Source organism: Opisthocomus hoazin, chromosome 15 (assembly GCF_030867145.1).
Source record: "Opisthocomus hoazin isolate bOpiHoa1 chromosome 15, bOpiHoa1.hap1, whole genome shotgun sequence".
Classification (NCBI taxonomy): Eukaryota; Metazoa; Chordata; class Aves; order Opisthocomiformes; family Opisthocomidae; genus Opisthocomus; species Opisthocomus hoazin.
In genome coordinates, this window is record NC_134428.1 from 17,387,580 (window position 1) to 17,409,265 (window position 21,686).

Sequence of the window (21,686 nt, forward strand, 5' to 3'; positions counted from 1 at the left end):
ATCTGTCCCTGGTCAGCCACACGGTCTTGAAATAGTTTGCATATTTTAAAATAAGTGACATTATTGGTTTAGGGCTACTCGCATACCCTGTTAAAAAGAGATGACACTGATAGTCCTATTTCTCTACCTCTTTTGCCTGCTGCAAACCGGAGTGATACAGAATATATAAGGGGGTATATGGGGTGTCTGCATGCATAAAGTACTTGGTGTAGGTTGGGGGAATGAGGCTGGAAACAATCATGTGTTGGTGACTCAGCTGCTGTGGTTCTCAGTTTGGCTTTTACTGTGTTTGGAGTTAAGGGGGTGGGGAGAAACCACAGTCGTACTCTTTGTATTATCATAGGGTTGTGCAGAGACTTGCTCCTCCCTCAGTGCAGTGTTGGGCAGTTCTTGGCCCTTCTGCTTTTCCCAGCCACAGCTGGTGCTGCGTTCTGCTCACATCCTACACAGCCCTGCAGCAGATCCCCAGCTAGAACCAGGTTTATGCAAGCTCAGGGCTGTAGACAACCTGCCCAGTGTGTAGGGCTTGGTGAGGCTCTTTCTACCCCCAGTGTACTGCCTAGGCATCACAGAGGAGATTTAATGTCAAAGCAGATAAAGCCTAATTTGTAGTGTTCCAAAAGTTTAGCTTCTGTAGCAGAATCTGTTCATTGTCAGTAGGATTCGGTGTCTCTTCAAAAAACTATACGCATTTCTTCTTTCCTACCTGAAGTAAAGAAGGGCAGGAGCGTGGTGTTCTTGTGTTGGAGTGGCAGCAACATCTTTTAGCAGTCAACTAGAGATAAGGAAGGATAGGCGCTGGGGATGGGGGGATTTGGGTTCCCTCTGCATTTTTCTAAGAGGCACATCTCCTGATTTTTGCAGGTACAATGCTGTTACTGGGGACTGGGTTGAAGACGAAGTCCTCATCAAGATGGCTTCACAAGTAAGATCTCACTGTCTGTCATGTTCATTAGCAGCCAAATTTGTCATTTCCTTCCTGTTACTGAATGGTGGCAGCAAGATGTTTTCGTCGTATAGGAGTTTTGAAGTCTCTAATGTCATTCTTTTCTCCTACCTGTCTTTTTCCTCGGCTCGTCCATTGTGTTGTGGTGTGCCAACAGTCTTTTCTCCCCAGAGCAGCGTAGAACATAGTCAGCCCTTCCCCATGAGCAATATGAGACATTTGTTCCTTTCCCTATGATCTCCCTCCCTTTTCAGCCCTCCCATTTCCCAGCTGGCCTCATCTCTCTGCCTGGCAGTAGTCCTACTGTTTTGCATGCTTCCAAATAATTTCTGCTCCTAGGATGAAAACGGACTGAATTTTCAGTATGTGAGGGTAGAAGCTGCTGTCCCTTCCCACCTAAATCATAGGGTTGGTGGTGTGTTGGAGCCGCATTGCTCTGTGCTATTGATGTAGTATCTGGTGTCTGGGGAGGTGATGCTCTGTTTGGCACATCCTGTATGGAAGCCTAAATGCAGAGAACATGAGGTCTGTGAAGGCACCTGCTCCAGGCGGTCACAGCAGAGCCGACTCTAAAGTGGAGAAAGAATTTAAATAGCTTCTTTAAAAGACATATCATGTATGCTCCATGGGATACTGAGGGGGGGCTTATTCCCAATGTCTTTTCCCCAGATTCCTACTTACACTGCCAATGGGTTTTCACTTTTGTTTGAGGAGGCAGATATTGTATAGAGCCTGTTTGATAACTGCTTTCTGCAGGATATAAGGGGAGAGGATACAGTTGTGTTTCTTACTGGTTAGAAATTAATTTTGTGGAAATGGCAGTGCTGAGTTTTTGTTTTTTCTTTTTCTTTTCTGTAGCCTTTTGGCCGTGGAGCCATGCGAGAGTGTTTCAGAACGTAAGTATGTGCTGGCTGTATCCTTGTTGGCCTCCATGCAGTATTTTCTTCTGTAGTGAATGGAGATTTGCTTAGGTGTGGTGGAAATTGTGTAAAGTGCAGCTCCCCATGAGTTCCCTGCTGTGCCTTTCTGAAAGGCATAGCTGAGGGGTTTAATACTGTTTGTGTGACTCCAGCCACAGCACAGGGAGTGGGGTTCAGAAGGCAGAACATTCTCTTAAGAGAAGCACAAGCAAGCATGATGCAGGCATCTAGTGAGCTAGCTTTGGAAAGTCATTGCCTGTACTGGAACCGCAGTGGGATAGATAATGTGCAATTATGTCCAGTTCCAGCAACCATAATCGGCCTATCCATTAACAATTCATAAATTTATGCTATTTCCACCATCCCTTGGAGGCAAAATACTGGTAAAAGTACAGAAGCAGCGACTTCGTTTCTGTGTTCCTGATGTGCTAAAATAGCTTTAAATTTGATAGGAGGCTGTAGGTGTGTGCAGCCTGAAGGCCAGCTTGAGGCCTATAGTTAGGCAGAGAAAAGGGGAAAGAATAATTGGATGGTGCAGTCTCAACTCGGAAAGCCTCCCTTGGTAAAGAAGGTTATCCTCCCAGAGTTCGCTTTGGATCACGTGTACCAGAATAATCCTGTTCTGAGTAAGGCAGAGCTTGAATACTAACAGTTACTCTTTCCAGAACGGTAAAGTGTGGGAGAAGACAGAGGAGGAACTTTTGCTTCCGCAGAGAGTGTTAGCAAATATGGTTGCAGGCATCAGCATCTAGCTAGAAATCAGTATGTGCTAGAAGAGAACCCCACCTTTTCCAGGCTCTGGAAATTAATGTTTCCTGGAAAATGTACATGTGCGTGTTTTAAGGCTGCTCCTCCCTCTTTCCAACTGCAGAATCCACAGAAATTGCATTTCACGTCTGGTTTCACTTCTGGAAAGAGAGAAACTCCTGAATGACAAAACGTGATGTTTTGAACTTGAGGAAAAGGGGGTAGAAGTAACTCTCAGTCCTGCAGTTTGGCATTGTTTCAGTATCAGGTCGCGCTGGTGGCCGTTGCAAAGCCAGACAGAGACAGCAGTGAGTGAAGCCTAGGAAGTAACAAATCTTAGCCTGCTGACATTGCTGCTGACATTGTTTTTAGCTCTTGTTTCTGAATGACCAAATTCCCCTTTACAGAATAGCTTGATTGGTGCCATAACCAGAAACTTAGCTTTGCCTTAACTTCTTGCACAAAGAAAGCATAACTCGTATGTCAGCTTCCTGCTCCTGGATTTTCCATAATTCTCAGTAGTGCACTGGTATTTCCCATCTGGAGCTCACTCGTCTAGATTTTTGCAACTCTGCAAGTCTTTAGTCATTGCAGTGGCAGCATGAGCTGCACTTGGTTCAGTGAACATCAGAGAGTGTTGGCTTTGGAAGAGCACATGACCTGACTTGTTTTATGCACAGAAATTTGTTTCTTCAGAGAGCAGGTTTCAAATCCTGGCCAAAGTTCTTATCTCACTCGCTTGTTCCTTCTTTCCGAGCCCCTTATAGCGAGTGTCTGCCTGTTGCTGCAGGAGGCCAGACAAACTGGAGTTGCTTTGCCTTTAGAGCGTCCCTGTACTTCTACCTCTGCACCAAGGTCTTAGGAGGGAGGGAGGAAAGGAAGGAGGGGGAGGGCTGCAACTTTGAGTGCTGCTACTTGGTTCTGAGAGTGTACCATTTGCCGTGACATGAAGAAAGGCTCAGAGAACCGTTATTTGTTACTGAGCAGCATATGAGAACTGCTCGGTAGCCAGCCGTGCCTTACTCTAGATGCTCCTCTTTGTACTCTTCCTCCTCCTCCTTCATGCTGGCTTAGCATTGCTGGGGTCTCCAGTGATACCACTGCTGCCACAGTAGAGGGGTTTTGCACCTTTTTGCCATCTTCTCTGTTGTATTAAGTTCTTGGGGGGTGGAGGAGGACAAGTGCTTTCCCCCTTGTGTCCCATATAAAGGGAGGGCATTGCTCTAGGAAAGAAGACAGTGTCTGCTTTGAAATTCTTGATAACAATGGGTTTTTTTTCCCCATTTAACTTGAATGTGGGCATCTTCTGCAACCGCTGGGTACCTGCTTAATCCATTTGTTGACAACCAGCAGATTCTCTGTTGTCAAAGTCCTAAAGTGCTTTTTTTCTTTTTTTTCCTTTTTCCCCCACTCTTGAGAGAGATGTGGACTAAAGATTTGCACATCAGCAAAATTTAAAAGCTGCATCATAAGAACCATCATGTGCAGTTTTCTTTGTGATATCTTGGGAGTTACTAAGTAGTCACCTGTGTGTGTTGAGAAGGCAGCAGTTTGCTTTTATCATGGGAGAGGATTTTCGCCTCTCAGTTCGTATGTTTGAAAGGCCACTCCTTGTTAATATCTGCAGAAAATAATTGTTGACATTAGAACACGGCATTGAGGTGGCACCAACCCTTCATACTCTGGGTCTGAGGAGAGTGGGAAGGGAAATGAGAAAGGGGGAAAATTCGGAGTAGAAGTACCTGCAGTCAAAGCAAACACGCACTTTGGCACGTCCCAGCCACTCATATGGGATGTTGCTTTTTCCCTTGCCTCCTACCTGTGCTTCGCTTTTCAACTAGAGTATCTGGTAAATGACTGAGGGTAATGCTGATCTCAGGGCCTGGCTCTGTCCGTGCAGGCAAAGAAATAGGGAAGATTGAATTAAAATTCTTGGTTTTCCTTTCATCAGTTATTAATGTGTCTTTCAGGAAAAAGCTGTCCAACTTCTTACACACACAGAACTGGAAGGGTGCCTATAACTATGTTGCCAAGCGATACATAGAGAGTGTGGGCAGGGATGTGTATTTTGAGGATGTCCGACTTCAGATGGAAGCAAAGCTCTGGGGAGAAGAGTACAACCGGCACAAGCCACCAAAACAGGTACATTCAAAGCAAAAATGCAGTCTTGCTCTCCTATTAGATTAGTTTTCAGATGAATTTAGAGAGAATTACTTGTTCACATTTCATTTAATTTGAATGCTTAGATAGATTCTTTTGCCCTGCTTTGTTTTCCATTAAATGGTAGCTGATTTTTAGTGAAGTAAATGTAGAAATTGCTTTATATTTCCAGGATTAGGGGCTGTGTTTGTGAATGTCCTAACTCTTCTCAGCTGTTGACTGAAGACCAAAATAAACCGGTGTTTGTATTGCTCTTTCTGATATTTGCCCAGCTGCTTTTGAGATAACCAGAGATGTCACAGAATTTATTGCCAGCAGCAGTGTGAGCAAGCACTTAACTGTTAGTGCTCCAGGAATATAGGTGCTTAAATCTTGTGAATCTATCTAAACACCTAACTAGCACTGATAGATTGTTTGTTTTAAGAAGAACTGGAAACCTGAATAACTTTATGAAGCTATTCAAATACAAATTTCTGAGAAGCGGTCAAGAATTTTCAAAAAAATGAAGACACTGTGGCTTTGTTTCCTTTAGATGTCTCAGTGACAATAATAGCACATTGTGTTACGTGCAGAGCATTAATGTGTGAAATTCCCGGGTGGATTGAATATCAGACTAGACTCAGGGTGTCAGGAGAAGTTGCCATCCTCTGCGCTAGGGATGTGCATAAACGCACAGGATTCAGGAGGAGGTGGTTCCACTGCTTTGCTGGCTGTATTTTTGGTTCTGGGGTCCATGCTAAACTTTTGGTACAGCCAACATAGCTTTGCACTTTTCCATGCTGGTAAGGCATATAGCTGCTGATCAAAGCTGGCCATTGCGTCCTGGAGAAAAACACCTCCAGCAGCAATCAGCGTGTTGAAAGACAAGAAACTAAAGTGCAGGGATGAAGAACGGCAGTCGTCATTCACTCCCTGCCAGTAACTCCTGTTTGAGTATGTCCATGGTACGTATCAATGAAGCCTTCAATCTGTGGTTGGTACTGAACACCTGGTGTACCAATGACTTCAGGCGAGTGGAAGCGGCAGCTTGTAGGAAGGGGGCTGTGTATGCTCTGTGGTATCTTGGTTCCTGCTCTTGGCTGTACCGCAGACTGTGTGTGATGTGTGACAAGATGCTTGGGTCAAGAAGTATGCCTCTCTTTGGGAACCTTAACAATTTAATAGCCAAAAAGAGTGCTTTTGAATACGTGGACTGGGTGCATTGCCTCCCCTGTGAGGGTTAGTTAATGACTACCTGTCTAACAACAGTAATGTGAGTTATACAGTGAAGTGCACAGACTGGAATCTAGAAATGTAGAAGCTTTAAATGCCGTGTAGGGGAAAAGATGTAAGCAAAGAGAGAGTTGTGATGGTTTCTCCTTTAGGAAATTCTGGGACAGAGGGAGGAGGTGAGGCAGGATACAGAAGTATCTGGATGGTAGATGTCTTCAGTCCTTCTCTGAAAAGGCATTTCTGCAAGCTGTGCTGTAGTTACTGTACGTTTTGTTCTCTGGGTATAGACTCTTTGCAGTCTACTTTTAAGGTGCCTACAAAAATAAAACAGAAAGCCAGCACTTATAGGAATTGTTCAGAGGGGTTTGTTGCAGAAGTGAGCTGTGTTGAAATGACAGATTTTAATTTATGGAATTCCTCCAATAACCTTAGGAGCATGTGACTCTTCCCCCACCCCCTGGTTAAACAGATAGGTCTTTGCATTTGTTAGCTTCTGTCACCGGGAGAGTTTTCACAGCTGGAGGATTCACACCCACTTTGATCTGAAGACAGTATTCTGTTAGTCATTGTTTATTTTCTTTCTCTCCCCAGGTGGATATCGTACAGACCTGTATCATTGAAATGAAGAACAGACCTGGAAAGCCTCTTTTTCATCTGGAACATTACATTGAGGGCAAATACATCAAATACAACTCAAATTCTGGATTTGTGCGAGACGACAATATTCGTCTTACTCCACAAGTAAGGCTTTTTTTAATGCTTTCCATGAGTCTGCTGCATTGGAATTTCTTGGCTCTATCCAGAGATCTTACATTACTGCCAAGAAAGGAAACTGCAGGCTTTCCAATACAATGCCAAATTTATTTCTCTTTTTGCAGTATGTCAGCCTCTTATTTAAGGCCTGCGCTTTCAAATGCCGAGTGCTTCTTTATTGCATTCCGGTGTCTGTTGATTTTAGTTGAGTTGAGCAGGGTTAATACTCTTCGGAAACTGTAGGCACTTTGACTCTAATTATAATTGCAGGCATCAACATATTTCAAACTCTTCAAATTGAAGGGGGTAGAGAGACCTCTCATACTATGTACTAAATAGTCTTCTGGTGCCTCCTTTAATATGCAAAAGGAGGTGGCAGATACCCAACTCCTGTAACTAAACACCTAGTCTATTTGCATATAAGAATCTGGTTTTTTTCAGTTACAGTCTCTGAATAGGCACATCTGAGATTGTGTATGGAAATACAAGTGCAGATTTCAAGTGATTCTTGGATCTCGTAAAAGAACTTTAAAATACTGGTGAAAAATACCAAGTGGTTGGTGTAGCAAAGGAGTGTTTTGCTGGGGCTTGAGGGTTTCATTCTTAGCAGTTTTTTCCCCTATTTTTAAGGTATTTGTCATGATGCTTAATGTAAGCAGAAGGTTTATGTTCTGGGCTATCTTTTGTACACTGAATCAGTCCTGTGCTTTCACAGGTTTGGGACATAATGTTCCGTGAGATTTACTGCAATTAAAATGTTTGTCTGTCACCACCAGTCAGCTCCTCCAGGCCTGGCGGTGCTTTTTTGGAGGCCATCCCAGACGATTCCTAATGTCTCAGCTTTATGCTGAAGTGAAGGGCTTTTTATACCCGATTCTTGAAATGCTGCATTTAGAGAGTACAAATGTACATTTCATTATCCGATAGATGAATGTAGAGCCAGATCAGCTGCTCAGGGGGGCCTCCCAGAGGGCATAGTATAGGGGAAGGAGAATTTGTGGGGATGCTTGCTTCCCGCCCCCCACCCCCCAAAAAAAAAACGTGTGGCAGCACTTTGCCTGTTGACAGAAGGAAGCAGTGTCCCAGGTTGCAGAGCTGGGAGATGCACAGGCACAGCCAGGATGTTTATGCAGAAGTTACTCTGCGCTGGCTTCAGAGCCCACTGTTCTTCCCTCTGCCAGGCAGCTTCCCACTTCTTAGGTGAAGACTGTAGCAGATAAAAGAATCTCCAGCACAGGAAGAAGGAATAAAGCAATCTCCTCTCCCCTGCAAGTTCCCACTGCTGCTTTTCACTCTTATCTCTTTTAGGCCATCTCTGTGCGGGACAGGTTGGAGAAGCAATCTGCTACATGCTTTTAGTCTCTCATTGCTTTCATCATGATGTTTATACCAGTTCTGTTTCACCAGTAGGGTTATCAGACTTCTTTGCCCTTTTGCAAGAGGTGAACATGTATTGCTGTTTTCAGTAGATCGAGGGAGAGTTTTCTCAGACATCTTCTGTGGTTCTTCCCCCAGGCCTTTAGTCACTTCACCTTTGAGCGCTCAGGACACCAACTCATTATTGTTGATATCCAGGGAGTTGGAGATCTTTACACGGATCCTCAGATCCATACAGAGAACGGTACAGACTTTGGAGATGGCAACCTAGGTAAAATCAATGATCCTGTTTCACATGCTAAAGGATGCTTATTTTCTCTTCCCACCTATCTGCTGAGTAGCTGCTACATGGCTGAGTGGGCAGGCACATTTCTGAGGGTCTTGCAAACAGCTGGGGAAGTTCTGTTGTAAGGAGTCCTGGAGCAGGGCAGCTGTCACGCAAGGACAGGTTTTAAATGAGAGCTGATCTTGGCTCATGTCTCCTGGACTACTCTTAAACCAAACAGTAATGAAATTAAGTAGCTTCCTACAATGTGAGAGCAATAATTATGGTCTTTAATTTCCTTGCTGCATTGCAGGAATGGATACAGCTGAATGTGGAGGGATAAGCCTTGCATATTTTTAAAGCTCCAAGTGTCCATACATGAAGTTCTTTGCAGGACACAGCTAGTTTTGTAAACAGGATCAACTTTAGGCATGTTTCTCAATGATGCAACCAAATTACTGTATTATATCCTGTGCCTACATAGCATTTGGAGATTTTGCAGAGAGAGTGAAAAGCCCTTACAAGTGCTGAAATAAATGGAAGTGGGTTGAGCTGTGTGTGCCATAAGCCACTTTATCTCTTTCTTTCTCTTTTTGACTTTTTAGTAAATGCTTTGGGACTTCTAGATTTTAATAAGTAAACCATCATATAAATTTCGAGTAAATGCTTTCTTTGTTGTTTTTTTTTAAATCCTATAGGTGTTCGAGGTATGGCCTTGTTCTTTCATTCTCATTTCTGCAACAAGATTTGCAAAAGCATGGGGCTTGCACCATTTGATCTTTCATCCAAAGAGAAAGACGCCTTGGATTGTAATAAAAAATTGCTTGTAAGTGCTTGATGAAAAAGTGTAACTAAGCAGTATAGCTGGTTTATTCTAACTTTAAAAGCCCTGTAAATAAAACTGAAATATGCTATTTACATGGCAAATAAAACCACCTTAGTCACTAACATTGCAGTTTAAAATACAGCAGTTTAAAGCTGACTTATCCATACTTGTCTCTGAATTAATGCTGTAGCTTTCATTAATGGTGAACCTTGTAACACATGTATATTTAGGACCAAATGTATCTTTGAATGCTGAAATCATTAGTGAGCTTTGTATCTCTCAAACCTAATTTGGGGAGAAAAAGAGAATAGAACTGCTCGTCTTTAACTGATCTTAGTTTCAACTGATTTTAGTGGGAATGGGACTTGATGAAATGCTTTAAGTGAAATTCAGTCCTAAAGAAAACTCTTTCTAACTGTAACAGTGGCAGGCCTTGATATTTTGTTGGGGTGTAGAACTTTTCAAAACAAATAGTTATGTATACATGTGCGTATTTATACACTCCCTTTTGTAGAGGTCTCCTAATAAACATTCATGTTGGCTTATGTAGCATGCTTAAAATACAGAGAAGCATTATTGATGGGACTTTCTGGTTAATTTGCCAAGGAATCTGCTCAGACAATTCTTCGTGGCACAGAGGAAAAATGTGGCAGCAGCCGGGTGAGAACAGTGTCTGGTAGTCGGCCGCCTTTGCTCTCCCGTCTGTCTGAAAACTCTGGAGATGAAAGCATGAGTGATGTAGCATTTGACTCTCTACCCTGCTCTCCTTCCTCAGCAACCCCTCACAGCCAGAAGGTGGACGTGCTTAGTGAGTGAGCCTCACACGCAACTTCCTTGGGGGGTTCCTGAACGTTTGGCAGTGGCTTGTTTTATTTTGTTCGTTTTAAACACAACAGGGTGTTGTATTTAGTCAAGAATACTTGTCTCTAGCATTCCTTTTAGAGCAGAAATAAAACTATAAGTATTCCTATGTAGATAGTTAATGCACGGATGCTTCTGTAAAAATATGGGGTAAAATTATGGTATCTAGAGCTTTCTCCTCAAGTACGTTATCCTTACAATAAGAAGCAAATATTTTTCTTCCTAGATTGGCCTGTGTTCAATGAAGTAGATAACTTGGTTCACAAAGACTATGATCAGCTTGATAACCAAAGGGTGAGTGTTTTTCCAACAGAAGATGAGATTGCAGTTCCCTAATGTCTTGAAAGGACTGCCTGAAGGCCTTGTTCACTAAAAGCACAGGAAGGTGCACTGCCTGCTTTTATTGCTGCAGGTCACATTACCTGCATGTGTTTGCTGTTTCCCATGAAGGAAGAATATTTTATTTTAAAAGAATAATCATTACTTTTTTCCCCCTCCAGAAATTTATTTGCATCTGGTGTATTTTAACAGATAATTAAAGTGTGTGTCTGTTCCCCTGCCTGGAGTGGTGTCTTTGGCACTTGTGCCAGCTGCTGTGGTATGAAAGCTAAACAAAATCCCTGTTGATTAGGTCTCTGCAAATACTGGTACTGTGGGATGTTAGAGAACTTGACCTGAGGAGACTGCAGGAAGTTTGCAATGGGAATTTTCCAACACTAGGGCCTTAGTACCAGGGGCAGTCGGCTACTGTTTTAACTGGCTACCACTGAAGACTGAAAACTATATTAAGTGGACTCTTGGTTTGATAAAGTATGGAAGTCCTTGGGGTTTTTTTATGTATTTAATCTAAGAGAGAACACAAACTCGGATGATATCTTCTGGGTCATTAGGTCCTGTTCTGTCTGTCAGAGGTAGCACAACATACAATCGTTTTCATCCGCTGTATCCATCCAGTGTATCTCATTGAACCAGCAGAAGGTTTTCTCTGTGGGAAATGTCAAGCTGAAATCCTTACAAAGGGTAGTGCTGATGCTGTGATGTTTTGTTCTTGTCTTCTGTAGGATTTTGAAAATGGTGGCGACAGTGGATATCCCAGTGAAAAGAGAAGTGAGCTGGAAGATCTGGATCATAGAGACAGGGTAAGAACCTGACTCTGGGTTTAGCAGAGTTGGGCCTGTTCATATCTGAACTGTTTCCACAAAAGAATCTTATTTTTTTATCCCCCTTGATCAAAACTTTGTAAACAGAGGAAACAGCTGGAAAGAAATTCCCACGTGTTGTAAAATTACTTACTCATCTTGGGAATGTTAATGACGCTTTTATAGGAAAAAGACTATTTGTAGCGAGGAGCTTAATTTCAAACATTATATTTGATTGCGTATTGTTGTAGGCTTTTTTTAAAGTATTCCATACTGCATTTGAGAAATATAGCCAACTTCTTGTTGTATGGAACCCATGAATATGATCTACTTTCAGACTCTTTTACCTTCTCTACTTTCTATGACTTCATGTGGTTTGAAATATCACAGAACTTACTGTTGTTGTGATTTAATAGTATGCAGCTGTAGAATTCCTGTGGATTGGTTGGTCACTCCTTTAAAATACGAACTTCTAAATAAATGCTTTTTCACCTGAAGATCTTAATTAGATATTTAATTAGAAGATAGGAAAGAGAATACTGGTTCCAAAGATACCACTCCTTTTGTCACCTTTGAAGCTGCAAGATATTTGTCATGGGATATCCAGTTTACAGGATTAAAGCCTGGGTGTGCCATATTCTTTACCATTTTAGTATGTTTCTTTTTATGTTACGATATCACTGAGAGAAAAGGATCTAGTGGAAACTATTTTGGTCATTGTCACTATTAATTTTGCTGGGTAGGAATAGTGTAGAGAGATAACTGGCACACATCAGTTACTGCAAATTAAATGATACAACTCTTTACATTAACGTAGGGCCATTCAAACAACAACCGAAGACATGAATCTGATGAAGACAGTTTGGGAAGCTCTGCAAGGGTAAATAAAGCAGAAATGTTCATACGCAATAAGTTTGCTGCTCTGCTTGTCCTTTGTTCCACTCATCTGCCATCTAACTTCGCATCACTAAATCAGACGTCAGTTTTCCTTCCTTTTCAGCTACAGAGTATGTTTGTTAATATTAACTTACCATTCTGTGTTGTTTCCTTTTTTTTGTTTTGTCTTGATTTTCCAGCTAAAGAAGGACTGTTACAAACAAATTAAACATTGTCACCTCTGTAATTGATCCCTTACATAGATTAATGATTAGTTGTGGGTTTCTCAAAAAAAGAAATACAGTTTTATGGATTTTTTCAGCCCGACTAGACTATATTTTCTTTCTGCACTTTATTTTTGTAATTGTGTACCATATGTGGTTTGATTTTTTTTTTTTTTTTTTTTTTTTTTTTTTTTCCCCCCCAAATTTCACTGCTGTGTATCTAACTGAGCTAGGGAAGACCAGACCTCCTTGTTGTATGTTTTAACAAAACGTAGCTTCTGTGATAATTAGTTTCTGTGGCTATAAACTTAAACACACAACTCTGTTCTGCAAGGAAAGAAAAAACAAAGCTTAGACGACAATTAATAATTTAATTGTATACACATTTCAGAATTTCCATACAACAATTATATATTGCTGTTCCAGGAAATTGAAACAGCCTTAGCAGACTGGAGTTCAGTGCCAGTAACCTCCCCTGTTGTGTTTCCCCTGTATACCTCCAAAGGCTTTCATTTTTAATGAATTGATTTCGGCCACTGTTTCCCATCTGCCCATTATGTTGAAAAGTTGTTCTCATTTGTGTTGGACATGCTGAGAAACACCAATGCATGTATCTGCCTATCATCTTCTGCATTGTTATTTTTTATTTTTGTAGAGTTGTAGAATGCAAGCAGCGTTTAAAATGTTTTGAACTGAAATTCTGACGAGAGAAGTATGGGTTTAGTTTTTTTTTGTGCATAGATAACCTCAACTCTTGCAGTGTGACTATTCAGGTGCTTACTTTTAGAAGTATCTTTCTGTGATTCAGAACGTAATGCTTTGCTTAGCTGCTGTTGTTTATGGAAGATATTTGATGTTGGGATTAGAAATAGAGGGCTTTACTCTGTTTCTTTAATGAGGAATAATAACCATTTATTCAGCTACTAACATGAATTCTGAAAACTGTGTCTTAAATTGTAGTATTTACTAATAAGAATAATATTAATGGAGGCTTTGATTTCTGGACGGTAATCCATATGAATAGAAATTTTAATTTTGGATAGAAATAATAGTATATTCTCTATTTCAGATCAGTGTGGAGAAATGGAATCTCTACAACTCTTCCAGAGTCCACATCCACAGACCGTCGTGTGTTGCCCAAGAAATTCAGAGGCTCAATGCACTAGAACTTGAAAAGAAAATTGGGAAGTCAGTCCTTGGAAAGGTAAGATGGGTCTAGTAATCCTGTTCTTTCCAACTGGAAAGAAACATCTTGTATTTATTACTTCTATAGAGGTGCTGCCCTACATGAGTTATTTGTGCAGGTGAAAATAAATACCATGTCTCTAGCTTTCTGTCACCTAATCATATTTTATGAGGGACATCTAAGCTCAGGAGCCCATGAATTCCATCTGCTTTTGGAGTTGCAACATCTGGGCTCCTTTAGGAAGGACCCTGCTGTTGATTTGTCTGCCTTTCCAGAGGCATCACGCAGAGAAGATATAGTAGGATAGAAACGGTGTGCCTGACCCACATACCTTTGCAAATAGGCAAGGTGTGGGCTCCTGATAAATGGTGGCATGGACTAGCTCTTTTTACTCCTGACTATCCCAGACAATGCAGATGTGAATGAAGTTTGGGTTTATGTATGGGCTTAAGCCTGTACTCAAAACATATGGTGTAGATCTTCCTGAACATCCTAAGAGCCTCAGGTGTTCTCAAATCTTTCGGTTTGAGAAGAAACCTGCCTTTACCTTGGGAAGAGGAAAAACAACCCTCAAAATCCATGACATGTTTGGAATGAAATCCCGACCCCACTGACAATAAAGGCTTCAGTGATATGAGGATTTTACCCTGGATAACCTGCTTGATTCTCCACGCCTCAGGTTAATTCCTTTCCTGTGAGGGCCCTTGCTGTACATGGAAGTTTGACCCATGGTCACTGCTATTTGCCCTGCTGGCTGGCGTGTTGGGCAGTTGCAGGCTGCGTGCCTGTAACGACGACTCCCTCCTGAAGGTCTCCAAGGCCGTAGCAGATACGCTGGGATGTGGCCCCAAGACCTGGTGCTCTGGTGTGGCAACTTGCTGGGATACTGCTTAGGGCACACTAATGTGGGAGGACATTGTGGCAGCTGCTGTCTTGCTGAATTAGGTTTTTTATCTCTAGTAGCCAAGTTTATAAAGCTGTACATGTCTAAGCTTACAGAACTGGAGAGGCAGCTGCACTGTGTATAATCAGCGCTTTTTGCCTGTTTAATCTGTTTAAGCACGAGTCAGGCTCAAAGTCCGTGTATTACCAAACTAGTCCTCTGCTCAGTCAGAGGTACACAATTAGCTTTAATTAAGTAGTCACCTCAGAGGGCTATTTCATGCCTAAATAAAGTATGGGCACAGGGCTTTTGAAGAAGCAGATCTATACTTAATACTTGTGTCTCTTTGCTGTACAATTGTGTTGTAGGTTCATTTGGCCATGGTTCGCTATCACGAAGCTGGACGTTTCTGTGAGAAGGATAAGGAGTGGGATCAGGAGTCAGCCCTGTTTCACCTGGAGCATGCTGCGGACTGTGGGGAGCTGGAAGCCATCGTTGGGTTAGGACTCATGTACTCTCAGCTGCCGCATCACATTCTTTCTGAGGTCACTCTGGAGGTAAACAAAGATTACAGAGAATGCCAAAGTGCAGAATTGTGATCAATTGTAAAAAATAACGTAAGACTAGCAGGAAATGGAGACAAAACAGTAGCCATAGTTAGGTGTTCTGTAACCTCTTCAGAGGAAATAGATGACTTTGTAATTAAGGACGTGGACAAAGCAGGAAAAAGTTCTGCCGGTTCCTGGTTTTGCCAGCAAACTTCTGCATACCTTTGGGAAGATTTTGAAGTGATCTTTACTGTTCAGCTTCTTAATTTCTTGTGGCTGGGCCTGTTTCTCAGACATACTAAACACTTGCAGCCATTACTGACTTGGAGAAACTGCATTTAGTGTTAGAGGAAGGAAGGGATGGTTTTACCCATAAACACGCATTTTAAAGATTCTGTTTGTTTTGCCAGGACACAAAGGAGAACAGAAATAAAGGATTTGATTACTTGCTGAGAGCAGCAGAAGCTGGAGACCGTCCTTCCATGATTCTGGTAGCAAGAGCATATGATACAGGTGTAAATCTTGGTTCAGACAGGTACTGTGCATGACTGAGTGACTTAATTTGGTGGTACTCCACAGCAGGGTGGGGGCAGAGAAGCACTTGGTGCATGTCTTTCATTCACATAAAGAGCTGCTATGAAGTAGTGTTTTGGGGTTACTTCAAACTTATTCAGGTAGTAATAAAAGCAGGGTTTAGGCCGTGATATATCAACACAGGAAGAAAATCTGAGATCATTTGTGGTGTTGGACACCTGCATGTGTGTTGGATCCACCTGCATATCTGAATTTAGCCCTCATACCAAGATAGCCCTATGATAGCCAGGGTTTTTCTGCTCTGAAGTTGGTGATAAAACCCCACTTGACTTCATTGCGAGCTGCAGACTTGAAAATCCTGGGATCGGTGGGGAAAAATAAACACAAGTTCTTTTGGAGATGTAGTACTCTGAAAATAACTGATGAGTATTTACAACTGCCATGTTTCCTCCTTAGTGATTTTTATTTGAAAGCACAGTTTTTCTAAAAAGTGGTGTTTTTTCTCTAATAAAGCTCTGAAAGAAGCTGTAGAACAGGAGAAATGGGTGAAGTCGTAAAGTGACTAGATGAGATGCAGTCAGATGAACAAAGTATTTGTCACAGTTGTTGTCTTTCACTGCTCCTCATAATAAAAGCAGGAGTGGAAATTTCACAGGAGCATATTCTTAATGCTGAGGATGTTAGTTTTAATTGAGGATGATTTTAAGAAGTTTAAAAATTCTTTTATCTCAGTAAGTTTCTCTTAATTTGGCCAGCACTCCTACCTTGATAAGAGGGATAGGAGCATCATTGTGACTAAGAACTAGATTGTGATTTGCCAAAAGGCCACATAGTATATTGGTTTGATTTCTTTGTAGCATTTTAGATGAGTCTTTAGAAGTGGACAAATATTAATTTCCTTAAGTACCAAATATAACAGGTGATGATAGTGATTTTTCTGCTTTTGTATTGTACCATGTCTTTGTTATTTACATAAGTTTTCTGTTTTGCACAACAGTGAAACTCTTGGCAATGGTGAAATTTAAAATAACATTAAACTTCTCATTGAAGTGCATTGAGCATTCTCAATTTGAAAAATGCTGGTTTTAAAGTATTTATGAAACAAGACTCTGCAACTTCAGATTGTTTCTAAATCAGTTATCGTCACAAATATAAATGCCAGACCAAAACCATACAACTAGTAATGAAACTCAGACTCTGGAGTTCAGCAAGACACTTCAGTCTTGATACCTTCTCCTTTGTAATTACTGCATAAAGTGACCCCAGCCTCATTTGGTATGGTGACCTGATGCAGTACAGAGTCAGTGAGCCTCCATGGGGACACTTGCTTTCTTGGAGAGTATCAGTGCTCTGAGGAGCTAGTGCAAAATTGAATTCTGAATCTCCAGTGCAAAGTACATTTGTTTCCGAAGGTAACTATGTACAAAAATTATTTTTAACTTCAGAGTACAGGATTGGAAGGAGGCGCTGTACTGGTACAATGCTGCACTGAACATGACTGACTATGATGAGGGAGGTGAATATGATGGCACTCAGGATGAGCCCCGGTATCTGCTCCTGGCCAGGGAAGCAGAGATGTTAATGATGGGAGGGTTCCACCTGAATAAGGATCCACAGAGATCAGGTGAGCCCTCATTTTGTTTCTGCAATTGGTAATCCTACTTTTCTTTCGCTTTTCCTGCATCACATAGCCCCAGAATAATTTCCTGCTTCAGCCGTTATAAAACGCACAGAGGGTCAGTACCCTTATGGATGAAGCTGTAATGATGCTGGGTGATACAAGGCTGAAAACAGAGAAATAAGAGATCTTGCTGATGGCAGGGGTAGTGGGCGGTGCCAGGTCTAATCCTGTGACACACTGAGTCACTAGCAAGTCATTCCCGGTGAGGCCTCTGAACTGCAGGCTGCTGCTTGTGTTTTGAGTTACACCCATGGCTCACAGGTCCTACACAGCATGGTCTTCCTTGTTGTGTAATCTACCTGTTGGATGTCTAAGTCTTAGAGTTGTCCTGGGGGTTTCTAGGGGCCGGCAGTATTTCCAGTCCTTGCAAATAGATTGAAGAGCTATCAGCAGCCAGTCACATAACTTCCAACTTGAAGAGCAAAAGCCAGATTCCCAGCTGATGTAACTCTGCTGACACTATTAAAATTTGCCCATACATCCGGCCCTATAGTTTGACCTCAATTTCTCTTTTTGCCTTTTAATTGCTTCAGGAGAAAAAGATGTTTTTTCTTTACCTTGTCAATGTAACTGATACTATTTCCTCCCCTAGGTGAGCTGTACACAGAAGCAGCAGAAGCAGCAATGGAAGCCATGAAAGGCAGACTGGCAAATCAGTACTACCAAAAAGCAGAAGAGGCTTGGGCGGTGATGGAAGAATGACGCTGCAATTAAGCAGTTCTTGTATATAAATCTTTTTACAGACTTGCTGCATTTGCAGCTAAAAAGATATATTTTTATGTGGTGTTACCAGTTTCTTTTTTTGTATTTTAGTTTTCTGATTTTTTTTTTGAGGGGAATAAGTGATATGTAGGGTGCCATAGCGTATTTCTGCCAGTGTTTTAAAGCTGTAATACAGACATGCTTGACTTTTTGTATTTTTTTAACTGTTAGAACTGAGCGGCCTAGGTTTTATGACAAAAAACGAAGCTGATGTCTGTTTAGGTTTCAGATGTCCTGTTTTTTATGCAACAAATGATCAATGAGTTTACATTTTTCTTCTCCCCACATACAGAAAATTATTTTCCCAAATTCTCAGCATTTCTTAATTTTTTTTGGTGTATCTCACCAAATTTGCATGTGAATATAAATTTTCAATTTAAGCATGCAGCTACTCATTTTAATAAGCAGGTGTTTTAGGGACTTCTGTTATTCTTCTTAAATGAATTCCAGATAGAATCCTTACAGTTTGGGGAGGGACAGGGAAGATGCTTCAGACTGGCAGCAAGGTTATTCAAGATGGAGTATGTTTTATTCATTACCAACGTTGCATATTTTACCATTAGAAAATCACTGATGTTCCTGATGATATGAAGCATCCAGCTACCTCTCACATTTTGCACTGTATAATAATCTAGTTGTATAAAATTCTACTGATCTTACATGATATTTGTCCAATTATGTACAGTAGCAAGATCTGTAATATATCAGTAATTTGAACTTATTTTTACAGTGACATCTCAATTCTCAGTGAAGCTAGATCATCTCACTTAAAATGAGAATACACTTTCCACCATTTCCAGAGCGATGTTTGAAAAAGGTTAGAGGATGTTGATTCACCTATTTCTGTGTATAGAAAATAATTTATCTGGTTTAAATAGATTTTAAAATAGTGTTTTATTTGTGAATGGTTTCAAACGCCAGTTAGAGATAATTTCTGGTTAAAAATAGAAAACAATATTATCCCCAAACACTTGAATTTCTCTGTCCTGTTTGCATGATCCTAGCCAGTAATGGGAGGACAAATACATGATGGTGGTTGAATTATCATTGCATGGAGATAATTTTCTTCAGAATCCAATCCAAAGCTGCTGTCCCACCTATACGGATGGTACAGAAGCTGTTCCTATTTCTTGGTCGTGGTTAACAGTCATCTTGCAGGAGATGAAGGTGGAAGCTTTTGCCTTCTTGGCCTTACGGTCTTCTGAGGGTATAAATTGATATGAATAAGGGGCAGCCCCTGTGAAGTGCTGAGTGACCTGTAATGCTTACCAGCCTAACTTCAGCCAAGCTTTTAAAAGCATGCTTAAAACTAAGCAGGCTGCTAGGTGGTGCAGTTGATTTCATTGGGACTTCTTACATGCATAGCCGAGTAATATTAATTTCTTGTAAAACACAGAAACCATTCAAGGAGCAGAAATCAGTTCTTCCTTTCCTGGGCGAGTGTCCGTCACTGAGCTCCAAAGTTGAGCTCCCCATTACTCTCCTTCTGGAAACTGATTCTTGAATTACTGTTTCAACACTATCCGAGCATAATGTTAGTAACAACTGCCACTGTCTGAAAGAGGTGATATCCTGATGGGCAAGGAAGTCATATGGGAAGATTTAAATCCTTTCTAGCAGGGAAGGAGAAGTTATCCTTGGATGTCGTACTTCTGAGTGGGTGCTGTAACCAGCAGGCAGTTGTAGCCGTGAGTAGCCTTGCAACACATGGCCACATCTTCTTGCTGTAGAAAGCAGGGGGTGTGGGAAAGTAGTGCTCCTGGCCTTTTTATTTTGTTTTTTCTTTTGAGAGTGAAGGTGAAGCTCTGGACCCATTAATGGAGGAATGTTCAATTTCTAGACCTCAGTTGGGCTTAGGTAGATATTGAGCTATGTACTAAAATAGCCGAATTTTTGGACCTAATATTTTGGACCTAATGTGCTGAAATAGAACCAGAGTTCATAGGATTGCAAGTCAGATGGATATTTTAAGTGCCCATCTGAAGTTCTGCTTGAGGTGCCTGAAGCCTCTTTTGGATGTGGCGTTTTTGCTCTTTCAGTTCATAGCATTAAAATACCAGCTCTCAATGAAAGGTGAATGTGAAGACAGCTGAATAGTCAGTGTTTTGTGCAGAACTAACAACAGTGTAGGCACTGTAACCAATTCAGACAAAAGGATTTGTTTTCTTCATAAAGTGTTGATGCCAAGTCTTTGAGATTTTCCGTGAGAAGGAAGCATGTGTAATAACACCACCTACCACGCAGGGAGGAGAAGAGATTGCATGTGCCTGTCCAAAAAGCGTATGTAAAGGATGTAGAGGACGTAGAGTGCAATTATTGACACTTTATGGTGTAGTTTAATTTGCTAAATTCAGCAGTTGCTGAAGTTGCTGGCAGTTCTTTGTAGTTCTGGTATGTAAACGTGCACACAGCTCAGTGAAAAAAATATTATGATTAATTCTTTGTTTGCAAATACTACTTTTTTAATAATGTAGGCTACCTTCTGTCCTAAGGTGGTATCATATTATTTAGCTGTACAACTAATAGGACTGTCAATAATTTGAAAATGGAAATTGTTTACAGAGATATGCACAACTTCTATGACATTTTTTTGAAGAGAACCTATTTGACAGACTTTTGGAATTATATTGCTATATGCTGTATTTTTAATCTATTCACAATGAATAAATAAAAATCTGTATTTTTCTGAAAATGTGAAAATAAATATGAGGCTCAGCCTGCCAGAACTTACCCTGGTTCAGTGTTTCTGGATGTCAGTGGGAATACTGCGTGGGTAAGGACAGCGAGAAGGAAGCCTTTGTTTGTATGTCAGACATGCAAATACTGATTGCCCGCATCACTTGGTCCTCTCATTTGCTTTGTCTGGTTTCATTCTGGGTGGTCAATAAAGTGGTTCTTTCTGTTGCTTTTCTCAGCAGAGTTTTAGTCATTGCATCGGGGGGTGGGGAGGGGGTGCTTTTGGTTTTTTCTTTCTAATTTGCCAAAGTTCAATCCTACTATTGCAAGCTTCCAGAAATCCTCTGTGTTGTTTTTATTATTATGTCCCTGATTTCATTCACTTCCAACAGTCAGAGGTAACTAACTGGGAGGGAGGAACTAGATGTGTACCAACAAAATCTGTTCTCCTCAAGAAAACTAAATGGTTGATGTGCTGTTTTATTTGCATTTCACTACCCATGCAATGTCTGTAACTAATATGGGATGAGATGTAAGGACTGAAGTGCTCACTCGCAGGACTGCTACAGAGGCAGCCTCATGCCTTTGCTTAGTCCTAAGAAAAGAATGGAAATCCTTGGCCTCTATGGTGTGAGGTGGGAGAGGGTTTTGGAATGGGTACAATATCTAATGATACACTGTCATCTTCGGTGTGATTTATTCCCCTTTCTGTTCAAGAATAAACTTGTCTGATACTAGCCCTTTTAAGCTGTTAAAATTGAGCTCTTACTGTTGCTTTTTTTATTGCTTTATTTAGACATATGTAATTTATTATTCCTGTGTAGTTTAAACAATATGAAATTGTTCTCTAGCAAAGGCACTTTGAAGTAGCAGAATCTTATAACAAAAAAAGCCCCAGTAGGGCCTCTTTCCTGCACCGCAGTGTCACTAAGATGAAAAATGGGGAAATTTGATACTGCAGGTCTTGTCTTTAGCTGCTGTCGCTGAGAGCTGGAGTGTTTGCCAAGTGTAGCAAGTGGGGATAGCATCCATCAGAAAGCACGCAGACAGCCAACACTGACAAAGTCTAAATAAAGAGTATTGCCTGTTTCTTAATTACTGGTCTGTGGG

At 41.2% G+C, this 21,686-nt stretch overlaps 1 protein-coding gene across 4 annotated transcripts in view; it reads left to right on the forward strand.

Annotated features, from left to right (window-relative positions):
• The window catches only part of EEF2K (eukaryotic elongation factor 2 kinase), a 33,204-nt gene extending 11,871 nt beyond the window's left edge, over positions 1-21,333 (forward strand). For all 4 annotated transcript variants that reach the window (XM_075435987.1, XM_075435990.1, XM_075435989.1 and 1 more), the window contains 15 exons: positions 865-925; positions 1,805-1,842; positions 4,584-4,755; positions 6,577-6,726; positions 8,254-8,386; positions 9,079-9,206; positions 9,813-10,014; positions 10,294-10,361; positions 11,129-11,206; positions 12,024-12,086; positions 13,376-13,510; positions 14,744-14,932; positions 15,334-15,458; positions 16,903-17,081; positions 17,731-21,333. In XM_075435987.1, the coding sequence (XP_075292102.1) occupies positions 865-925; positions 1,805-1,842; positions 4,584-4,755; positions 6,577-6,726; positions 8,254-8,386; positions 9,079-9,206; positions 9,813-10,014; positions 10,294-10,361; positions 11,129-11,206; positions 12,024-12,086; positions 13,376-13,510; positions 14,744-14,932; positions 15,334-15,458; positions 16,903-17,081; positions 17,731-17,840 (1,831 nt within the window). In that variant the 3' untranslated portion in view covers positions 17,841-21,333. The remainder of the gene's footprint in view (positions 1-864; positions 926-1,804; positions 1,843-4,583; positions 4,756-6,576; positions 6,727-8,253; positions 8,387-9,078; positions 9,207-9,812; positions 10,015-10,293; positions 10,362-11,128; positions 11,207-12,023; positions 12,087-13,375; positions 13,511-14,743; positions 14,933-15,333; positions 15,459-16,902; positions 17,082-17,730) is intronic.
• The last annotated feature ends 353 nt before the right edge of the window (positions 21,334-21,686 follow it).